Source organism: Rhinolophus sinicus, chromosome X (genome assembly GCF_036562045.2).
Source record: "Rhinolophus sinicus isolate RSC01 chromosome X, ASM3656204v1, whole genome shotgun sequence".
NCBI lineage: Eukaryota > Metazoa > Chordata > Mammalia > Chiroptera > Rhinolophidae > Rhinolophus > Rhinolophus sinicus.
In genome coordinates this window covers 76,932,580-76,955,044 of record NC_133768.1, presented here as the reverse complement: position 1 = coordinate 76,955,044, position 22,465 = coordinate 76,932,580, and the positions used below count along the sequence as shown (strand labels likewise).

General features: G+C 36.9%; 1 protein-coding gene across 10 annotated transcripts in view; it reads left to right on the top strand.

Annotated features, from left to right (window-relative positions):
* CHRDL1 (chordin like 1) overlaps positions 1-22,465 on the top strand; it is a 187,607-nt gene that overhangs the window by 438 nt on the left and 164,704 nt on the right. For 3 of the 10 annotated variants that reach the window (XM_074323571.1, XM_019718629.2, XM_074323567.1), the window contains exons 1-2: positions 10-388; positions 3,525-3,674. In XM_074323571.1, coding sequence (XP_074179672.1) covers positions 385-388; positions 3,525-3,674 — 154 coding nt within the window. In that variant the 5' untranslated portion in view covers positions 10-384. Of the gene's footprint in view, positions 1-7; positions 389-3,524; positions 3,675-22,465 lie in introns of those variants that run through there. The other 7 variants (XM_019718631.2, XM_074323569.1, XM_019718630.2 and 4 more) reach the window with 4 other exon arrangements.

Sequence of the window (22,465 nt, the reverse complement as noted above, 5' to 3'; positions counted from 1 at the left end):
CAGTGAGCAGTGCCCGGCGCCCCCTTCCCTTTCCTTCCTTTCCAGCCTTTGCACAGGTGGGGTATCTTCTGCTGGCCGGAGCCGCCCCTGGAAGTTCCCCCAGGACTCCTTGAACTCTCTGGACCTGGCACCCCAACTCCCCCTAGGGTCCAGCTGCCAGCGGCCGGGCTAGAGGTGGGGCCCAGGGCACCGGAGGTAGTTAGGGGATTCTGCATTCGAACTCACCACTTTCCACTCCCCACTGAGCCTGCATATCTCCATACTCTGGCACTTGGAGGAAGCCACTTGAGAAGCTCCCTAACGGGTTCTGCTGTCGCCTTAATCATCCTGTGTGTCCGGAGCCTTTTTGTTTTCTTCCCTCATTTGCTGAAGTGCCCTGGACCAATGGGTGAGTAATACGCGCTAAAGTTAATGAAACAAGGAGGACGAGCAGGAGGCTCCTCTATCCTCTGGACATCTGCCTCATTTTCCAGCCCAGATCACTGGGGTCAGAGTTAGAGACGCTAGGCTCAGGAAGCAACACAGTATTCCCAGATTTCAGGGCCTGAAGAGCCTGCCTTCTAGTCCCTCTGGCCCAGCCAGTAACTCTAGGAGAATAGGCAATTGAGTTCTCTAGGCTCCAGAATGCCTGGAGTTTTTGTGGGAGATAAAATGAACCGATAGATAGCAAGGTGTTTTGCAAGCCAAACGCAAGTCATTGTTTTTTCAGGCATAAGTAGCACTGAAGCACTGACTCTGATAAGAGATACCCTGGGCTAGAACTGCCATTTTTCAGTGGTAACCCACCACCCATGAACTGAGCTTTTCTTGTTGGGAGGTAGAGTGAGGAGGGGATTTTAGATGGACACAGACCTGAGACTGCAGTGTCTTCTTATTGTTTGTCAGAAAGAGTATTACTACCCTGGGGGCTGTCCCACAGATGACAGTGAATGTGAGATTACAAGGTCAGTCAAACCTCTCTGTAGTATTAAAGAGACTCTGAGGGGAGTGAAGATCTGGCTGACGTGTTCAGCCCTTAGTCTTCTTTGGGAATGTTTCTTTGGTTCTGTTCTACACAGGAGACCTCTTCTCAGAATGGACAGGCTCCTAAGGACTTGATGGCCCAGATTGCCTTGCAGGTAGAGCTGGGCAAGGAGCCCTTGGACCCTCTGCTCGATGCAAATGAACAATGCAAATGCTTGTTTCATTGATGCACCTTAATCTACACATTTCTTTAGGTTCTGACAAGTTTCTTTTTCTCTTGTAAAGCCCACTACCCTTCCATCTCCCCAGTATTAGTTGCAGGATTTTGTTTTCTTTCTTGCTGTGGCCCTGGATCCCCCCTCCCAAAACATGCCAATGGTTACATTTCTTAAGTAACCTGTAAAGGAACCAGTGCAAGTGCAGTGGCACAACAGCCTGTGTGAAGTAGAGAGTTAATGCAGAAATAACTCCAGTTAACTGGGTCAAAGTATAATTTGAAAAATTAAGGACAGTTTGGCTCTTTGCAAGTGTAAGAGTTGGCATGTTTGCTGAGCAATGCTTGCTTGTGTTTATTGCTGTGGTCCCAACAAATGTCTTGAACCACCCCACTCCCCAAAAAGAAAAAGTTACAAGGATAAAGAGAAACTGAATAGTGAGGAAACCTGGGGAGGGAACTCTCCTCTGTTTATATTTCTGCACAGAATACAAAGGCAGGACTTCAGAATCTTGTAAATCAAAAGTGAAGATTTATAAAGTGATTTGTTTTCTGATGTTCTCCATCACAGCCTGGGAGGCCACACAGATGACAGGGACTCCAGAAGAGATTAATCGCTTTCTCTCATCATCAATGTTTCTATTTGCTCATAACATTAGTTGGGACCCAAGGAAAGCAAAAAAATTCTAAGAGCCATTTTCTTGCCAGCTTGAGTTATGAAGCAATGCTACTGTTCACTGAATCGCCCAACCACTGTACAAGAAAAACAACCCTGTTGGTTCTTACATGGGGAGAACTGAATACTGTGGTTTCAAAAATACACCCTGAAATCCATGTGATTGTGATAAATTGGATTTCAGTGGTTTTAATATTTTTTTCTCATTTTAGAGACTTGAGGGATAAGTTATTAAAGTAGACTCAAGAAGAACCTCACTGGGATGGGTAGCTGTGTTGAACTGTTCATGTAAATGATTTGCTTCAAGGGAACCTGGTAGCTCTCAGAGGACAGACATTCTGAGTGATTGAAGGTGGCCCACAAGCTCACAGAAGGGACTGAGATGTTAGAACCCAGGCCTTTGGCAGGATAGGAGCATTTCCTACGAGACTTTAGTCCTTGTTTAAGAAGCAAGGAGGAGGTAGCGAAGGCAGAAGGGTACTGCAAATCCTGGCTGATAGCACAAATTATTCTCTATGATCAGTTCTTCTTTGGTTACATATTCATAATTTGAAACAATGGATTTCCAATTATCTGGACAACTTTATAGCATTTAAATTAGGAATTGTGACACCCACATCATGGCCCAAAGACAATTCAATTCTCTAGAGTGGTCATCTTGCATTCCTTCCAGTTCTTTATACTTGATATTTAGGTTGGACCCTCTGAAAAGATCAATGAGCTGAGTTCCCATCCACGGTTAACTCTAGATTGAAATATGGTGTTTCTCAAATATTTACATATTTTCATATCACCCATTAGAAGAATTTTGCAAACACTAAAGTCTGTGAAAATGATCTGTGACTGGATATGATCTATAGCAAACTTTCTGTGTCCAAAGACTCAAAAGATTTAAGACTTCTACCCGTGAGACTGGAAATGCAAGTCTCATATTTTTAAGAATTATAGTTACTTTGATGGTCTTTTGCATGGCCCTATAATGTGAACACATTACTTATTTAATTTTGCCTAAATTCCCTTAAAAGTAGCTCATTTTAAATTTGCATTTCACAATGTGAGAGGAATATGTGTAAGCCATTCAGGTATTCAATTGCATCCATTTGCTAATTACATCTATGTTTTCCAATATAAGTAAGCCAAACTGAAGATCCTTACAGAGCCCATGGAAGACACAGGAGAAAAACTGATCAATTTGTGCCTCATCCCTGAAGGATTAATAAAACAGTAGTCTTGGTGCTAAGATTAGTTAACTTACATTTCATAAATTGTTTGGGTCTCATGCCTGTTAGTTTTATCTAGTTTGCCAAAGTAGCTGTTTCGCAAACTCCAGTTTCCCTTTTCTCCCAAAGAAAATCTCTTGAGAAATCAACTTTAATTCCCTTAGAAATGAGGATTTCAAAATTTGTTTTTATTTCCCTATGACTTGCCTGTAAGGATTCAGCCTTAGCGTTGGATAGGAATGCAAGTTTATCTACTTGAATTTCCCCCAACAATGTTTGCAAGACAGGAGAAGCAGGGTCTCGTTCTTACACGGGAAAACAATGCTTGCACTTATGTAAAATCTCCGGAATTTTTTTTTCTACCCAGCCAGTTAGAAGCCTAAGCATCAGTGATCTCCATCCCTTCCAGAGGATCTCTTTTAAGTCTTCCTTTCTACTTTCTTTCCGACAGCTTTGACTACACCAGGCCCTGAAAGTTTTGAGTTGCTTTTTGCAGTGGCCAAAATGAGAAAAAAGTGGAAAATGGGAGGCATGAAATGCATCTTTTTCTTGTTGCTGTTCTTTGTTTTCCTAGAAGGATGCAAAACAGAGCAAGTAAACCGTAAGTGTCTTGAGTTTAAAAAACAGGATGCTTTCTTGTAATGTCTTTGAAAATGTGGTTATAATATGTGGGAATTGTGATTTAGCCCAAATATGGCCATGCCGTTATTCTAAGAGAAGAAAGTGAATGTTACTGGTTTATGCATGATTTGATAAAAGAATAAGATCTTTGAATTGGGCCAACTAAATTTGGGGCTGTTTTTCTGATTATCATATAGTTTTCATCTCATGAAACACATGACACATTAGCCTGTTTTCCTTTTCCTGTTTTAAACTGTACAAATCTCATTCCATTTTACATAACTTTAGAAATATCTGACAGATGAGCTGGATCTTTTCCCAAATTTCAGACTCTTCAGCAAAGGTTTTCAGTTTATGAAAAAGAATAACAGCATAGAAAAAGAAAATCAGGCACTGCCTATTCCCTTATGCCGAAAAATGAAGAAGGAAAATACCTTCACATTAACTGGATTCAGATGAAAAATCCTTTGAGGAAATTGAGATTCCAGGGACTGTGAGCAAATTGGATGCCATTTATTGGAAGGAATAATTCCCTGCAAAGCCAGGGAATATTTCTAGAAAGTCAGCGATCTGTGTCATGGGGCTAACACTTTGGAGAAGGAATAGTAGCAGCAAGGGGGCTAATTAACTCTCCTTGCTGCCACATTTGGGAGATTCATGAGTAACCGTTGACATCTCTGCTCTTGTTAGGAGCTTTCTGCTGCCTTTGCACAGTAGGAGCCCCGTCACCTTCTTTGGGCTACTTGCAGCCATCTTTGAGGTGGACATTTGCTCCAAATTCGAAGGAAAAGCCATAGATCTAGTTCCCCTTTTGGTCTGCATCAAAAGAAGCACAAAGTGGAACTAGTCCAAGAGGGGCATTCTCTGTTTCACCGAACTTATTCATGAGAAGGAACTGTGAAAATATTCTTGGTAGGAGCTGAAGCAGTATCTGAAGCCTGTCATTTAAACATTTATCTCCTTTATTAGCATAAGTTAAGTATATTAGGCATGAAGTTTGTTGACAGGAGCAACAGAGCCAAACCTATTCCATTGCTATTTGTGTTTCTGTCCCACTACAATTTTCAGAGTAAACTTAGCCTTCTTCCTGGGAGAAATAGTGCTTTTAATTAGGCTTTTAAACATGAATGATTTGTGGTGATATCTAGTATGATTGGGCCATGAGAGGAAGTTTAGCAGGGTATGATCTCAGCAAGGAAACTTGGGTCAGCCTCTCCCCTTGTAATCCTTAAACAGCCTCCTTCCCTTCTATCTGAATATAGTCCATCAGTTCCCTCCTCTTCTAGAAGTCCTTGCTTTAAGAAAAGTTGTCCATCCATTCTCACCTCAGCTCAGCTCAAAATCATCTGGGCTTAAAATACTTCCTCTCTTAGAAAGAAACTTCCCTTATGGCCTGTTACTGATAGCATCATGGGGGAAATTTGCAACTCTTAGAAGATCATGTCTTCTGGGAAGCCTTCCATATTTATGAAGAATTGAGGAATATTGTCCATGCACCATAGAGCTTAGTTGACAAACCAAAGAAAAAGACAAAAACTATTTACAGACCAAAAACTATCACTTTTTAATGTTTCTTACTGCCTATGAATTTGTCCCCAGCCTTTTTGATATTCAATTGGTGTCAAAATGATTATGTAACACATGGCCTAGCGCACTAGTTCTGATCTAGTATCCCAGGCTTATAGATATATGATGAGGCTAGAGTCATGGCAATTCCCTGAATGAGCAACTCAGCATCAATTTTTTGTGGCCACACCAAGGCTAGCTGTCTCGAAGACATATACAAAGTTATTTCCACTAAAGGGGAAATCTCAAAGCATATGCCTTATGTATGTTCCCTCGATACACACACACACACACTCACACACACACACACACAAACACACACACACAAAATGCATGCACAGAGATTTATTTTGCAGCTCTAACAGTGAGAAATTAGAAGGAGTAGAAATGTCAATGCACTGGGAAATGGTTACATAAATGATCCATATAATGTACTATCACGCTACCATTAAAACTACTGCTTATTGCAAATTTGATAGCCCTGGAAAATGCTTATATTAACTTATTTTAAATTTCCTTAAATTATAAAATTAATAATACTCATTGTATATTAAGTTATTTTAAATTTCCTTGAATTATAAAATTAATAATACCCATTGTACAAAATGATGTGAAAGTATCTAAGCTTTATAAAGAATGTGTATCCTTCAACTCCAATCACACTCCCCAGGGGTAACCATTACTAACAGGTTGCTATGTGGTCCTACAAACTCTTTTTTTTTTCTGTTATAAAAACAAACATACATGTCTATAGGGGTTTATTATTTTTTAAATAAAAATGAAATATATATGTAGATTTCTTTAACTTGCTTTTATTCAGCAATGTGTGTAGGACATCCTTCAATGTCAGAACATTGCAGTACAACAGTACCATATTCTTTCTAATGCCTACATAGTTTCCAATTGTATACGTGTGACATGGTTTATTTAACCAGTCACATTTGTAGTTTGTTTCCACTTCTTGCTGTTAAAAGTAAGGCATTGATGAACAACTTTAGACAAGTAGGCAAGTATTTGTGAGGAATTGTTAGGACAAAGTGTATCCTTAGTTTTAATCTTGTAAGAAGTCAAATTGTCCTCCAAAAAAGCTGTATCAATTTGTACTCCCACCATCTATGTATGAACATCTATTTCTAATTCCTTGACCAAAAGTATTTTTAATCTTTGTATTTTAGGGCCAGTTTAATAGGGGGAAATCATATTTCAGTTTTGCTGTGATATTTTCCTATTACTGGAGCATCTTCGACATTATTTTTAAATCCAGTTGTATTTCTTCAGCGAATTGTCTTTTTTTTTTAGTTGAGTTGCTTGCCTCATTGATTCGTAAAACTTACTTATTAGCATTTTGTTATTTCAAATTTTGTTAACCTTTTGCATTTCAAATATTATTTTCCCAGTCTGCCATTTGCTTTAAACTTTGTTTAAGTTTTATTTTCCTATACAGAAGTTTTCAATTTTTGTGTAGTCTGAACTGTCGTTCATTTCCTTTATGGCTTCTGGATTTCTTCTTAATCCTAGGAAGGTCTTTTCCACTCCATATTCTTGTATCTTCTTCTCCTGCTTACAAAGTTTGGGGTTATACCTGTAGTTCTCTATTCCATCTGAAATTTATAGTCATGTGTGGTGTGTAATAGGGAACTAATTTTCTTTTGTTTCTGGGTGGTAGGTTCATGAATGTTATTTTTGTTCATCTTTGTGCTTCTATTTCTTCCAAAGTTGTCACAATTGACAACTATTACCTTTACAACAGGGGAAAAGTCCTTTAAAGTAAAACATCTCATTTCCTATATATTTACTGTCCAGTTCTAGAGAAGGGTAGGTATAGGAGTGGAAGAAGGAAAAAGAGTTTTTTTAATCTAAAAAACAAACAAACAAAAAAACCAGAACAAACCTAGAAAAATTTCAGGAAACGTAAGTGTTAGGGTAATAATCCTTCACATCTCTCTTTGCTGCCTGATACCATTTTATCCAAGGAAGCCCAGGTTTTTGGTTTTTGTTTTATTCATTTTTGGGGAAAGGTATTTTTTGTTTTATTTTTGAAAGATATTTTTACCACATTTAGAATTCCTGGTTGACCACTTTCGGCACATTAGTGATGACATTCCATTTCTTTTTGGCTCCATTGTTCTACTTTACAGATTTTTATTAAAATATAGCTAATATACAATGTTATGTTAGTTTCAGGTACACACCATAGTTATTCCACATTTATATACCTAAAGAAGTGATCACCATGATAAGTCCAACAGCCATCTGACATCATACAATGCTATCACAATATTATTGACTATTTTCCCAATGCTGTAAATTACATTCCCATGAATTACTTGTTTTATACCTGGAGATTTGAAACTCTTAATTCCCCTTTACTTCCCCCCCCTTTTTTAATTTTTCTATTACAATTTACATTCAATATTATTTTATAATAGTTTCAGGTGTATAGCATAGTGGCTAGACATTTATATAATTTGCAAAGTGATCCCCATGACTAGTCTAGTACCCACCCAGCACTATACATAGTTGTTACCATACTATTGACTATATTCCCTATACTTTACTTTACATCCCCATGACTATTTTGTAGCTACCAATTTGTACTTCTTAATCCCTTCACTTTTTTCACCTAAACACCCTCCGATCTGGTAACCATCAGCTTGTTCCCTGCATCTATGAATCTGTTTCTGTTTTTGTTGTTGTTGTTGTTGTTCTTTTATTTTTTCTTTAGATTCCACATATAAATGAGGTCATATGGTATTTATCTTCCTCTGTCTGACTTATTTCACATAGTATAATAACTTCTAGTTCCATCTATGTTGTCGCACATGGTAAGATGTCATTCTTTTTTATGGCCAAGTAATATTCCATTGTGTATATGTGCCACTTCTTTTTTACCTAGTTGTCCTGATGGGCACTCAGGTTGCTTATATAGTTTAACTATTGTAAATAGTGCTGCAGTGAACACAGGGGTGCATATATCTTTTCAAATCAGTGTTTTGGATTTCTTTGGATAAATACTTAAAAGTGGAATTGCTGGATCATAAGGTAGTTCTATTTTTAATTTTTTGAGGAACCTCTCAATGGATTTGCATAGTGGCTGCCCCAATTTGCAACCCCACCAACAGTGCATGAAGATTCCCTTTTATCCCCATCCTTACCAACACTGTTGTTTGTTGATTTATTGATGATGGGAATTCTAACAGGTGTGAGGTGATATCTCCTTGTGGTTTTAATTTGCATTTCTTTGATGATTAATGACATTGAGCATCTTTTCATATGTCTGTTGGCCATCTGTATGTACTCTTTGCAGATATGTCTATTCAGATCCTCTGCCCATTTTTTAATTAGATTGTTTGTTTTTTGCTGTTGAGTGAGTTCTTTATAAATTTTGGATATAAACCCCTTATTGGATATATCATTGGTGAATATCTTCTCCCATACAGTAGGTTGCCTTTTCGTTGTGTTGATGGTTTCCTTTGCTGTGCAAAAACTTTTTAGTTTGACGTAGTCCTTTGTTTCCCTTGCCTGAGATGACATACCAGAAAAAATATTACTAAGAGCATGTCAGAGAGTTTGCTGGCTATGTTTTCTTCTAGGAGTTTTATGGTTTCGGGTCTTACATTTAAGTCTTTAATCCATTTTTAGTTAATTCTTATATGTAGTGTAGGAAGGTGGTCTAGTTTCATTTTTATTTTTGCACATATCTGTCCAGTTTTCCCAAAATTGTGTATCGATTAGACTGTCTTTACCCCATTGTATATTTTTCTCTCCTTTGTCACAGATTACTTGACCATATAAATGTGGGTTTATTTCTGTTCCATTGGTCTATGTGTCTGTTTTTATGCCAGTACCATGCTGTTTTGATTACTATAGCTTTGTAGTATAGTTTGATATCCGGTATTGTGATACCTGCAACTTTGTCCTTCTTTTTCAAGAAAGCTGTTGCTATTCATGGTCTTTTATGGTTCCATATAAGTTTTAGGATTATTTGTTCTAGTTCTGTGAATAATGGCATTGGCATTTTGATAGGGATTGCATTGAATCCATAGGTTGCTTTGGGTAGTATGGATATTTTAATGATGTTTCCTATCCATGAGCATGCTACATGCTTCCATTTATTTGTATATTCTTCAGTTTATTTCTTCAGTGTCTTATAATTTACCAAGTACAACTCTTTTGCCTCTTTGGTTGAATTTATTCCTAAGTGTTTTATTTAATTTTTGATGTAATTGTAAATGTGGTTGTTTTGTTAATTTCTCTTTGTGATAATTCACTATTGGTGTATAGAAATGCAATGAATTTCTGAATATTAATTTTGTATCCTGCTACTTTACTGAATTCATTTATCTGTTGTAATCAATTCCTAATAATAGTTTTTTGGTGGAATCTTTGTTGTTCTCTATGTCATCTGCAACCAATGATAGTTTTACATCTTCCTTTCCAATTTGAATGCTTTTTTTTTTCTCATGTCTGATTGCTGTGGCTAAGGCTTCCAATACTATGCTGAATAAAAGTGGTAAAAGTGGGCATCCTTGTCTTTTTCCTGATCTTAACAAAAACACTTTTCACTTTCCACCACTGAGTATGACTTTAGCTGTGGGTTTTTACATATGATCTTTATTATGTTCCCTCTATTCCCACTTTGCTGAAAGTTTTTATCATAAATGGATGCTGGATTTTGTCAACTGATTTTTCTGCATCTATTGATATAATCATATGATTTTTATCTTACTTTTGTTTATGTGGTTTATTGCGTTAATTGATTTGTAGATATCGAACCAACCTTGCCTCTCGGGAATAAATCCCTCTTGATCATGGTGTACGATCTTTTTAATGTATTGCTGAATTTGGTTTCCTAATATTTCATTGATGATTTTTGCATCTTTGCTCATCAGGGATATATATATATATATATATATATATATATATATATATATATATATACTTGTAATGCATTGGTCTGGTTTTGGAATCAGGGTAATGGGTGCCTCATAGAATGAGTTTGGGAGCTTTCCATGCTCTTGAATTCTTTGGAATACTTTGAGAAAAATATGTGTTAATTATTTAAATGTTTGGTAAAATTCACCTCTGAAGCCATCTGGTCCAGGACTTTTGTTTGTTGGAAGTTTTTTGATTACTGATTCGATTTTGTCAGTAGTAATCAGTCTGTACAAATTTCCTGTTTCTTCTTGCTTCAGTCTTGGAAGGTTGTTTGTTTATAAGAATGTATCCATTTCTTCCAGATTGTCTAATTCGTTGGCATATAATTGTTCAGAGCACTTTTTTTTTTATAATCTTTTGTATTTCTGTGGTGTCCATTGTCATTTCTCCTCTTTCATTTTGGATCTTATTTATTTGGGTCCTGTCTCTTTTTTCTTGATGAGTCTGGTTAAAGCTTTATCAATTTTGGTTATCTTTTCAAAGAACCAGCTATTCATTTTAGTGATGTTTGATATTTTTTCTTTAGACTCCATTTTGTTTATTTTTGCTCTGATCTTAATTAGTTCCTTCCTTCTACTCACTTTGTGTTTGTTTTTTTTCTGTTCTTTTTCTAGTTCCTTTAGGTGCAGGATTAGATTGTTTATTTCAAATTTTTCTTGTTTCTTGAGGTAAGCCTGTATTGCTATGAATTTCCCTCTTAGGACTGCTTTGACTGTGTCCCATGGATTTGAGGTTGTGTATTCATTTTCATTTGCCTCAGGCATCTTTTGATTTCTTCCCTGATCTTGTTGTTGACCCATTCATTGTTCAATAGCATGTTATTTAGCTTCCATGTGTTTGTGTAAATTTCAGTTTTGTCTTATAATTGATGACTAGTTTCATACCAATTGTAGTGAGAAAAGATACTTGATATGATTTCAAGCTTCTTATATGTACTTATACTTGTTTTGTGGTCTAACATGTGGTCTATCTTGGAAAATGTTCCATATGCACTTAAAATAATGTATATTTGCTGCTTTGGAATGCTCTAAAAATATTAATTAAATTCATCTGGTCTGTTGTGTCATTTAAAGCCCTTACTATGAATGTATTACTGTCAATCTCTCCTTTTCTGTCAGTCAATATTTGCTTTACATATTTAGGTGCTCCTATGTGGGTGCATAGGTGTTTCCTAAGGTTATATCCTGTTGTTGGATTGATCCCTTTGTCATAATGAAATGTCCTTATTTGTCTTTTATTATAGACTGTTTTAAAGTCTATTTTGTCTGATAAGTATTAATAAGTATTAATAAGTAATGCGACCTCAGCTTTGTTTCATTTCCAGTTGCATGAAATATTGTTTTTCATCCCTTTACTTTCAGTCTATGTGTGTCTTTCCATCTGAAGTGGGTCACTTATAGACAGCATATATATGGGTCTTATTTTCTTAACCATTTAGCTACTTAATGCCTTTTGATTGGAACATTTAATCCATTTATATTTAAAGTGATTGTTGACAGGTATGTAATTATTGCCATTTTATTATTATATTTATGTTCTTCCCCACCCCTTCTTCTTAATGAAGTCCCGCTAATATATCTTGTAGTGTTAGTTTGGTGGTGATGAACTCCTTTAGCTTTTTCTTCTCTGGGAAGCTCTTTTTCTATCCTTTAATTCTAAATGATAGCCTTCCTGGGTAAAGTAATATTGGTTATATGTCATTGCTTTTCACCCCTTCGAATATTTTGTGCCAATCCCTTGTGCCCTACAAGGTGTCTGTTGAGAATTCAGCTGATAGTCTTATGGGAGCTCCCTTGTAGATAACTAACTGTCTTTCTCTTGCTGTTTTTAAAATTCTCTCTTTGTCTTTAACCTTTGCCATTTTAACTATGATGTGTCTTGGTGTGGGCCTCTTTGGGTTTATCTTGTTTGGAACTCTTTGCACTTCCTTGGCTTATATGTCTATTTACTTCACCAAGTTAGAGAAGTTTTCTGTCATTATTTCTTCAAATAGGTTCTCAATTCCTTGTTCTCTCTCTTCTTCTTCTGGTACCCCTATGATCTGAATGTTGTTATGCTTTATGTTGTCATAGAGGTTGCTTAAACTGTCTTTATGCTGTTGTTTTTTTATTCTTTTTTCTTTTTGCTGTTCTGATTGGGTGTTTTCTGCTACCTTGTCTTCCAAATTGCTGATTCTATCTTCTGTACATCTAATCTGCTGTTGATTCCTTCTGTTGTATTTTTCATTTCAGTTATTGTTTTCTTCATCTATGTCTAGATCTTTTTATGTCCTTTTTTAATGTTTATTATCTCTTTGTTGAAGTTCTAAGTTCCTTAAGTATTCTCATAGCCAGTGTGTTGAACTCTGTACCTAGTAGATGGCTTGCCTTCATTTTGTTTGGTTCTTTTTCTGGAGTTTTAAACTGTTCTTTCATTTGGGACATGTTTCTTTGTTTTCTCATTTTTTCTGCCTCTTTGTGTTTTTTCTATGTATTATGTAGATCTGCTATGTCTCCCAGTCTTGGTAGGCTGGTTTTATGTAGTAGGTGTGCTTTGGGGCCTAGTGGCACAGTCTCCCTGGTCACCTGAGCTGATTGCTCCAAGAATGTCCCTTGTGTGGGGTGTGTGTGCTCTCCTGTTGTAGTTGTACCTTCATTGCTGTTGGCATGTCAGTGGATGGGTTTGACCCTCAGGCTCACTGGCTGTGGAGATTTGCCATTTCCACATCATATGAGCTGCTGGGCAGGGGCTGACCCCATGGAGCAGTATTCACCCCAGTGGCCTCTGGTACCTGCCGAGACAACTCTTTGTGTGTGCTATTTCTGGGGCTAATCAAGTAGTATTCTTCTGTGGCTTAAAGCTGGCCACTGGGTGTGTTGGTTCTGGGGCCTCTTGTGAGGGACTCCTGTGCATGCCAAGGTCAGCCACCACCTGTGAGTGGCCACAGGGTACCTGGTAGGGGCTACCTGGTAGGAGCTACAAAAATATCTGCAGTTGGTCGTTGCCTATGCTGGACCTGGAGGTGTGTGGGAGAGGCCGTGTTGTGAAATGAAGCTGGCTGTCACCAATACTGGGCCTCGCGCAGCTCAGCAAAAGGCACAAGGTATCCCAAGGCCTTTCGCCACCTGCTGGCTGTCCATCAGGCTCAGCTGCTGAAAGAGCTTTGTGTGGTAAGGGAGTTGAGTGAGGCAAGGTCTCAGGGAGTCACCAATGTGGGGTGAGTGGTGTCCAATGGGTTAATACAGATTCAGATTTGATGCCAATTCTGAGGCTGGGACCACTCTGCAAACAGTTCAGAGCACATTTAGGCCAGCCATCATGTGCCTGGGGCCAAAGACCCCCAAAAGTTATTCAATAAAGACTGTAACATGTGCCAACACCCAACACTGGCTGCCCACATGTCACTGAAACAGCCTCCAGCAGTGCCTGAGCTGGTTGTGGTGGGGTCACAGGGAGTCATCAGTGTGGGGCAAGTGATGTTCAACAGCTTAATGCAGATTCAGATTTGACTCTAGTTCTGAGTCTGGCTCTGCGGAAGTCTTAGACTGCATTGAGGCCAGTCTTTGCCCGCCTAGGGCCCTTGGACATCCTACAGTTGCCCAAGAAAGACTGCAGCATGGGCCAATGCCAGCTGCCTGCCAGCCATGAAAAGCTTATGGCATTGCACAAGTTGGCTCAGGTGGAGTCCCAGGGAATCACTACAGTGGAGTGAGTGGTAATCACCAGGTCAATGAAAATTCAGATTTGGCTGTGTTGATGGGATGGCTCAACATAGGAAAGATGACATCCACCCACAGACTACACAGGAGGAGTACTCAACTCAGAGACAATGGTGAAGGAAGCCAAGGTTTTTGATCTTTCACAGACTGGTCAGAATATAAGCTTCAAGAGCAAGCTCTGGAGGCTATTTGTTCTCTTATTTGGGTACCAGGGTAGAATTAAGGGGGACACCATTATAGTCAATGATGCTCACTCAATTGGTTTAAAATCTGATGATGTCTGGAAATAATGTTATATTTGCAGAAAGCTGTTTTCACAAGGAAAAGTTGAGGTGGGTGCTGCTACTTGCTAGTAGCTAATGAGCCATTGTTACAGTTGCTCTCATAGGAAGAAAGACAGGCTCAGGGACCAAGGAAATGCTGATGTGCATTGCAGTGGATGAATGAGTGATTTGTAGCTTATATAAAAGTTTGTTACTGTCCAGAATCAGCAAGGTTTACAGGGAAAACTTCTTTCTGTAACTCCATTATGCTCTGTTGTTAAACTTGTAGTCAAAGAGGCCAGGAAGCTCTTTTCAAGTTCAAAAGATCATAACATTCAGTGCATAATATTAATGCAAATATGGAACAAATGGGCTGAAGAGTTTGCCTCTTTTGGCAGCTCTAACTTAGGTAATGAACTCTTAGTCAAAGTGAGGTGGAAGAATTGAGTTGTCAGGAACATTAAATTATGTATTTTGAATGGACCAGCCTGTGCCAAGTCTGACAAATGTTAAATGTTCTGGAGAGAGAAATTGTTCTTGTACTTCACAGAGTTCACTCCTGCTTTATAAGGTGAGTTAGCTGGATCTTCCAAGGCACTAGATTCTCACTCATTTATCTCCTCAGTAGAAAAGCTTCCAACATTTATACTTGAATTGAAAATGGGCCTCTGGACTTCTCAGGAAGGGTGAGCCACCAAAAGATGGAAGGGAAAGAAGAAGATACTTAGAAAATTTTCAGACATATGAAGTATGGCCTTATGTAGCCTACCCAGAGCCTCTCTGTCTATTGTGAAAGCCACTAGACAGGCTTGGGTTTTCCTCATCCAGATTCTCACTCTGACATTTGAGGTGAGTATTAGATAATAGAAAAAAAAAAACAAGGAAAAAAGTAGACTTATTCATATCTTAAAATTTTAAGTAGGTGGAAGTGGAAGAAAGGAAGATATCTTAAAATTAGAAAGCTTAATGCTTTTCAAAGTACAGTCTTAATTATTTTTTATGTTGTGGGGGCAGTGGGGTTGGGTGTGGAGGCTCTGGAGTCCACTTAGCTTCATACTCCACCTCCATGAGTTTCTTACTTACCTTGAGAACGTCACATAACCTCTCCAGTTTTAGTTTTCTTATCAGGACAGTGCGGGAAATAGTAGCATAATGACCATCAACATGGACATTTGAAGACTAAATGAGATTGTGTACACTGAGTATTTTGCAACAGTGGCTGGCACATAGTTAACTTTTAGTAAGTGGTAGCTACTAGAGTACATCTCTTGCAAACCAAGTGATATTTAATTTTCAGATGAGAAACTCGAAACCCAATGAGGTCAAGTGATGTTGTACAAGGAGAGATAGCAAGTCCAAGCCAGGGATTCTAAAACCCAGAACTAAAACCCAGGTCTCCAAATTCAATGTTCTATTAACTATACCACTTTGCCTCTAACAATCCTCTGAGAAAGCCTCTTCATTCTCTTGAATAGAATCGCAGTCTTTTGCACATGGCAGCCAGTTGACACATAAGAGATGATCCAAGTGAATAAATAAAGAACTTTGTAAACAGAATTCCTAAGAGAGGCAATATACTATGTGGGAGTTAAAAGACAGAGACTAGGATTAAAGTTATTCAGGAACCTAAATAAACTAAGCCAAAGGAAATTTGTGAGGAAGGTTAAAAATATGTGCCTTTATGTCCATGCTTCTTAGATTTCCCTGACTTCCCAGTAGGATTGGAATGTCCTCAAAGTCTAATGGAAAGAGGACTGTGCTTTAAGTCAGGAGACATGGTTTCTAATCAGTTCTGTTGCTTGATGTATGATACTGGTTGAGTTTTTCATGCTTTCTGAACTAAAATTCTCTACTTATAAACTGAAAGGAATTCTAACTTTCTGGACAACAAACTAAAGGATGTCAGAATAGGGGCTAGGGAAGTGGGAAAAGGGAAACCAAGACTCTGACTTTAGATATTTGAAGCATACCTGGACTTTTATCATTGTCCCAGGGTGATTGCAAATAGTATTTTATTCATTTAAAATTTATAGCCTGCTTGCTTATGACTCTGGGTGATGAACACACAATGGGATTTATAGATGATGTAATACAGAATTGTACACCTGAAATCTATGTAATTTTACTAACAATTGTCACCCCAATAAATTTAATAAAATAATAATAATAATAAAAAAGATTCAATGTAAGTTATATGTGAAAGAATAGTTGCAAGTAATGTTTTTAAACATTAAAAAAATAGCAGTCATCTGAAGAAAGTAGAAAGAGTAGATGTTTTTAACAACTGGTTTGTCGTATTAGCACTCTAAATTTGGCTTGTGCTTCCTGGAAGGATAAAAAGAGAAACTTTGGGTTTGTCGGCAAGAGAAAATTACAGTTTCATCTACAGACATCTATCTTTCACCTCCCAACTACTCAAATGGTATTGATCACAGAATGTTTGAATAAAGTACATCATGGGTGGCACAAGGCACTATCTGTAATCTTGGTTTCATAGAAGAAGAAAGAATTGTCTGTTTGGCATTTCTTTATTGACGCCCTGTAAAGTAAGAGGGCAAGTATTAAATTATAACTCAATGAAGATCTTTTTATAAATGCTAAGGAAAATGTAGTCCAGGTATGTTACCATTCTACGATCTAAGTTAATAGAAGGTTAGAACATGGAAATGTTAAGTGGATGTTTAATAAGTCTAGCAGAATAGATTGTCAATTATCAAATGCCCTAACTAAGCTTTATGTTAACATGATTGTTTCTGATTTTAAAATAGATGCTCATTTTTAAACATTCAGAATATACCTAAAAGTATAAGGAAAACACAGTCACTGGTACTCTCAACATGCAAGGATAACCACAGTTAATTGGTATATATACTACTTACCTTTTTTTCTATGCTCAGCTATACATACATATCATTTACAAAAGTGAGGCACTGTCTTGTGACCAATTTCCTTTATGATGTCAATTCACAACTGATTCTCTAAAATGCACCTATAATGAACATAGGTCCCATGTTGTCTGAAGTGAAAGCTGGATATTTTAGATACCAGTTGCAGAGCGTGCCAAGTTGATTCTGTTGTGAAAAGTTCAAGAGCACAACTTGAATTCTTGACAAAAAGACAGCAAACCTCCTTTAGCAGAGATTTGCATAGCTGAGGTGCTTATAGGAAGAATAATTTGTTTTTTTCAAACAAGAGCTTTTAATTTGCCCAGTCCTATGCCAAATGACATGTAATAGATTATTTTAGTCGGAAAAATATTCAGGTCAAGTTTTACCAGCCAAGCAAACTTTCAGTAAAAGGATCTCCCCATGGCCTCATAGGAAAGACTAATGAGAATACCATCAACTCTCAGTTATCCATGCTAATGGGAGACAGACAGGCACAATAAATTGAAATTTCATGGAAAATCTCCAGTTATCATCTTAGCTAATGGTGTTGGCTTGCTCAACTGTCAAACATCTTTGAGAAATGGACTCTTTTTCTCATTGAGTTTGCCTACCTTAGTAGAAAAGTGAAATAGCCACAGTGGGAGGGCCACGCTGTGCATAGGCCGCTCAATATGTATTAAATTGAATTAATTTGGGGCAAGTGATCCAACAAGTAAGAATAAGATAATTATCTCCTGGATAAAGAGGCATAAACTGTATATATAGGACGGAGATTTTGGCTTCCTCCTGGCTTTCCTTTTTCACTGGCTTCCACAGCTTGGAAATGAAGTCTTAAAGCCTGAAGAAATATGATTTCAATTCTAAAAATCCAACTGCCAGAGAAATAGGAGACTTTTCTTAAACTACTGTATCTTGCCCTTCCTCCATGCTGCTTCAAGTTTGATGAGAGAAGAGAATACTTATGCTTTTAATTTTTTCTTCACTATTATAGTAGCTTTAAAAAATAAAAAAATAAAAAGGAATTTGTTTACTTGATTTGTCCACTCGTATGGTGAACAGCAAAGGTTCATCTCTCTTTTTCCACTGACTGTATGTGTTATAATAAAATAAATAATATTATAATACTTACATGATCTTGTGTCTACAGTAATAGCTCTCATCAAAAATAGTTCATGGAAATGTTTTCTTACTTTTAGACTAGTGATGAAGTTATTGACATTTTGACCTAGTCCTGGGTGCTAGCCGGTAATGATTGGGCAAAATATTGATGGCATAGTGACACATCTCTGTTGTTTACTTTTCATTATCATTTTTCCTATTAACAGTGGCCCTTAAAGTATCAGGGATTGCCACTTCTAATTAGGGCCAGTTGAACCATTTGAAAAATAGCTATAATGATGTGGGTTGAAGGTCCCTCTCAAATGATAGTTGGAATTCCATTGGGACCGAGTTCTATTCACAGATACCATTAGTTAGTGGTAAGTCATGTACTCTCCAGCTGGTATGCCTCAGTTATTGGCCAGCGGTAAGCTTACTTTTGTTGCCTAGCTCCTAGAAGTTGGCAAAGCATCATTGTTTCAATAAAATCACCTCACTTGTGCTTTTTATCCAAGATGTTATACTGGGGCTTTAGGTGTGGTTGATTACACTGTGTAACTCATTAAATTCTTCCCGGGGTGAAGCTAAAAACTTTTAAAGGAAAATTTAGACTTATAAGCATGTGCTGAAAATGACTTTATCATAGTTTCTGAAAAATGATAATTGCTCAGCATACTCATGGAGAATTCTGCTATAATTGTGCTAGCCACTCAATTTTGAACAGCCATGGTAAAACATGTCTTAAATATTATAGTGTTTACTTTTGTTATGTGCTGGAAAATAATCAGTTTCAGTAATTGCAGAAGCATTGTTTAATAGCGCAAATCTTGTACTTCATGATTCAGTTGTTTGTCTTCCTTCAGTTCCTGAATTTGCTCCTTTCAGGAGTTTGTGGATTTCTTCCTGGGGCATAATTAGCTAAATGCCATATTATTTAAATATTAGAACCAATATACTTGATTAAAAACCATTATGTTGCATTTAGGGTCAGGTGTCTATCAGAAGTTAGTGTTTGAGTAAGATATTTTCATTCTCAGGAAGCATAGTTTACAAGACACTCATCCTATAATATGGGATAAATACCATGTGAGTATTATAAGGAAAGTGCTGTTAGGTTTAAAGAGAATAAAAATGAGCTTTTTGCTGGCATAATCTATCTTCCCAACTGGATTTCAAACCCCTTGACAACATGGGTACAACTTTGTACTTTATACTTCATCACTATGATAGATTAAAAATGCAAAATAAAGTCTGCCAGCTGTAGCATTTTATATAATCTATTTGAGTTTAACTTGACTTCACTGCAGACAACATCTGATTCTTTAATAGGTGATCAAAGATGTTTTCAAAGGTACAGTGGAAGTGTAACATGAGAAAAGTTTAGGCAAAAATGTGTAGAAGCCCTTTATTATCCAAGTTCTAAAAGTGGATGACCTGCACCTTACAACTATAATATGTTATCAGAAGAGGCAGAATTCTGCAGTGGTTGTACTACTTGGTTTTGTGGCCAGACTACTTAGGTTTGAATGTCAACTCTACAACTTGACTAGTCATGTCAACTTGGGCAAGTTACCAAATGTCCCTGTGCCTCAGATTCCTCCTCTGTAAGATAAAGTTAATGATAGGACATGCCCTGTAGGGTTGTTGTGAGGATTTAGTGAATTCATATATGTAAAACCTTTGAACAGAGCCTGGCTTATAAGAAGTGTTCAACAAATACTAGTTGTTGTTTTTGTTATTGTTATCACCACACTCATCTGGTCCTATGTTGTTCTGTTTCCTGGCATCTCTTTACACTTATCATCTACCTTGTAGCCTTTGAGCCAAATTTGGAGGAGGAAAATTCAGATCACTCTGTTTTCATACTTTGTCTAACAATACTGTTTAGAGGTTGAATTTAGGGGAAATGGAATCTATTGGCTGAAACAAGTTATTTAGATTATCTATTTCATGAATAATGGTGAGGTCAGATAAAGTGTAAGGATCAATTTAATAGTGGGTGAAATGACGATTCTTCAAGGTATTTCAGAAAAGAGATAGCAACTTACTTAAAAGAGATATATAAAGAATACCCTCCTTAAACTATTGTCTGTGTCTATGAGTTTCTGTTTCTCATTTGTTTGTCTTGTTCTTTTGTTGTTTTTGGTTTACATACCACATATCAGTGAAATCACATGGTTCTCTGCTTTTTCTATCTGACTTATTTCGCTCAGCATTACACTCAGGGGGGTGGGGGGTGGGGGATGGGAGATGAGGGTAAGGGGGATCAAATATATGGTGATGGAAGGAGAACTGACTCTGGGTGATGAACACACAATGGGATTTATAGATGATGTAATACAGAATTGTACACCTGAAATCTATGTAATTTTATTAACAATTGTCACCCCAATAAATTTAATTTAAAAAAAAAAGAATACCCTCCTTGTGGCATCAGTATATCGTGTTCCTTTGAAATAGACTTTTCTGCAAGTTAGAACCTTTAACAATTTGGATGTGAGTTTTAAAAATATGTAAATGTACGTGAAACCAATATTTTTATTTTATTTTAGTGCTTCTTTAGTCTTTCAGAGGTCTTTATCTTTTATTGTCCCATTTATTTTTCATCAAATCAGAAAGGAGTAAATCACCCAACCATGAAGATCACATAGCTGATAGTAAAGCTCATCCAATTTCATATTTTAAGTAGGTAGATCTGATGTCAACCTCTAAGTGAGCTAATCCAAGCAAGCAAAATAATCCAGAATCAAATGCATAATGCACAAGGTTCCATCTTACTTTGTGATATGGATTTAAATCGACAAAGTAACTTCTAGCTTACCTTCATTCAAATATTAGTGGCTGCAGATTCATACAAGTAGAACTATTTATGCCAACATAATAATGCCACTTAAATGGCCTTCTTCATGGATTTGCTTCTAAGAGTATACTCATATTCTTTCCAATATGTCTAGGTAAATTGTATAGAAATGCAATCACTTAGGTGTTTGAGAGTGAGATTATAAATTTATTGTAGAGAAACCTGTGGAAGGCAGCAAAAGGTACCTTATTTAGGTGTTCATTTTCAGAACTTAATATCATCTCTTAACAATTAAGAGATGCAGAGATCGTTAAACTATTTCCTACTCCATTCTAAAATATTGTGGAACAGACGTCTAATTTGTATCTATACCAAAAAAACTGTATTTCTAAGACTTGGCTGAAAAACAAATTCTGCCTAAAAAATAATTTTGATTTTCTAAGTTCTTTCAATTAATAAACAGTTTTGAACATATGCTCTTAGCCCAGAAATATAGATTACTATTACATTGTTAAAAATAATGGTAATATCATAAAAGAAGAAATAAAAATAGTTATTACAAATGAATATATAGTCAACCTTTCTGATAAAGAAAGGAAGAAATACCGGTTCCACTTTCCCTCACAAAACTGGCAAAGTTTTAAATAATTAAAACATCCAGTGTTGGGCATTCTTACCTACTGCTAATGAGAAGGTAAATTAGTGTAGCTTTTCTGGGAGGCAGTTTGACAATATAGATCAAGAATTTGAAAGTATTCAAAATCTTTGACCTGGTAAATCTACATGTAAGAATTTATGTTAACAAAATAATCAGTGTTGCATACAGAGGTTTACATCAAAGATGTTTATCATGGAATTGTTTTTAAAGAAAAAAGGGAAAAGCTGAATATCCCCCCAAATGGGGATTTGTTAATAAATTATGGTTCAACTGTGTTTATGTACTAGGCATGAGGTATGGGCGATATATTTAATGGCATAAAAATGCTCATGGTATGTTAATTTTAGAATGTAGTTTACAAAATGCATATACTATATGCTATAATTTTGTAATAAAACCTTTATACACACAATGCATGGAAAAAGGACTGGAAAGAGCTTCCAGTTTCTCATCTAACCTGTAAATAGCTTAGAAGTTGTCACTCACATTGTCACAAGAAAAAAGCTGAAGGAACTGAAAATCAATAACTCTTAAATCAATCCAAAAATTGAGATCACAGGGCAAATTTCCCTGTGTTTTTTTATACTGAAACCTGGAAAGACAGACAGATAAAATCACTGCTGCTATATCCTGGTAGGAGCACATAAAAGGGGTAACAGACTAAATGTTGGACACGTACTAGCTTGAGAGATAAAAACGCCTTTTTGTGAGTTTTACCTCTAGGAGACGCACCAGGTTCTTAGGGTGAAGGTTGGAGAAAAATTCCTTCCTGCTTCAGGCAGGAGAGGGAAAAAGTAACCATTCTGAAATAAGCACAGAGCTCATTGTTCTTCTTAACTAAGGCCTACCCTCAAGGGAAATG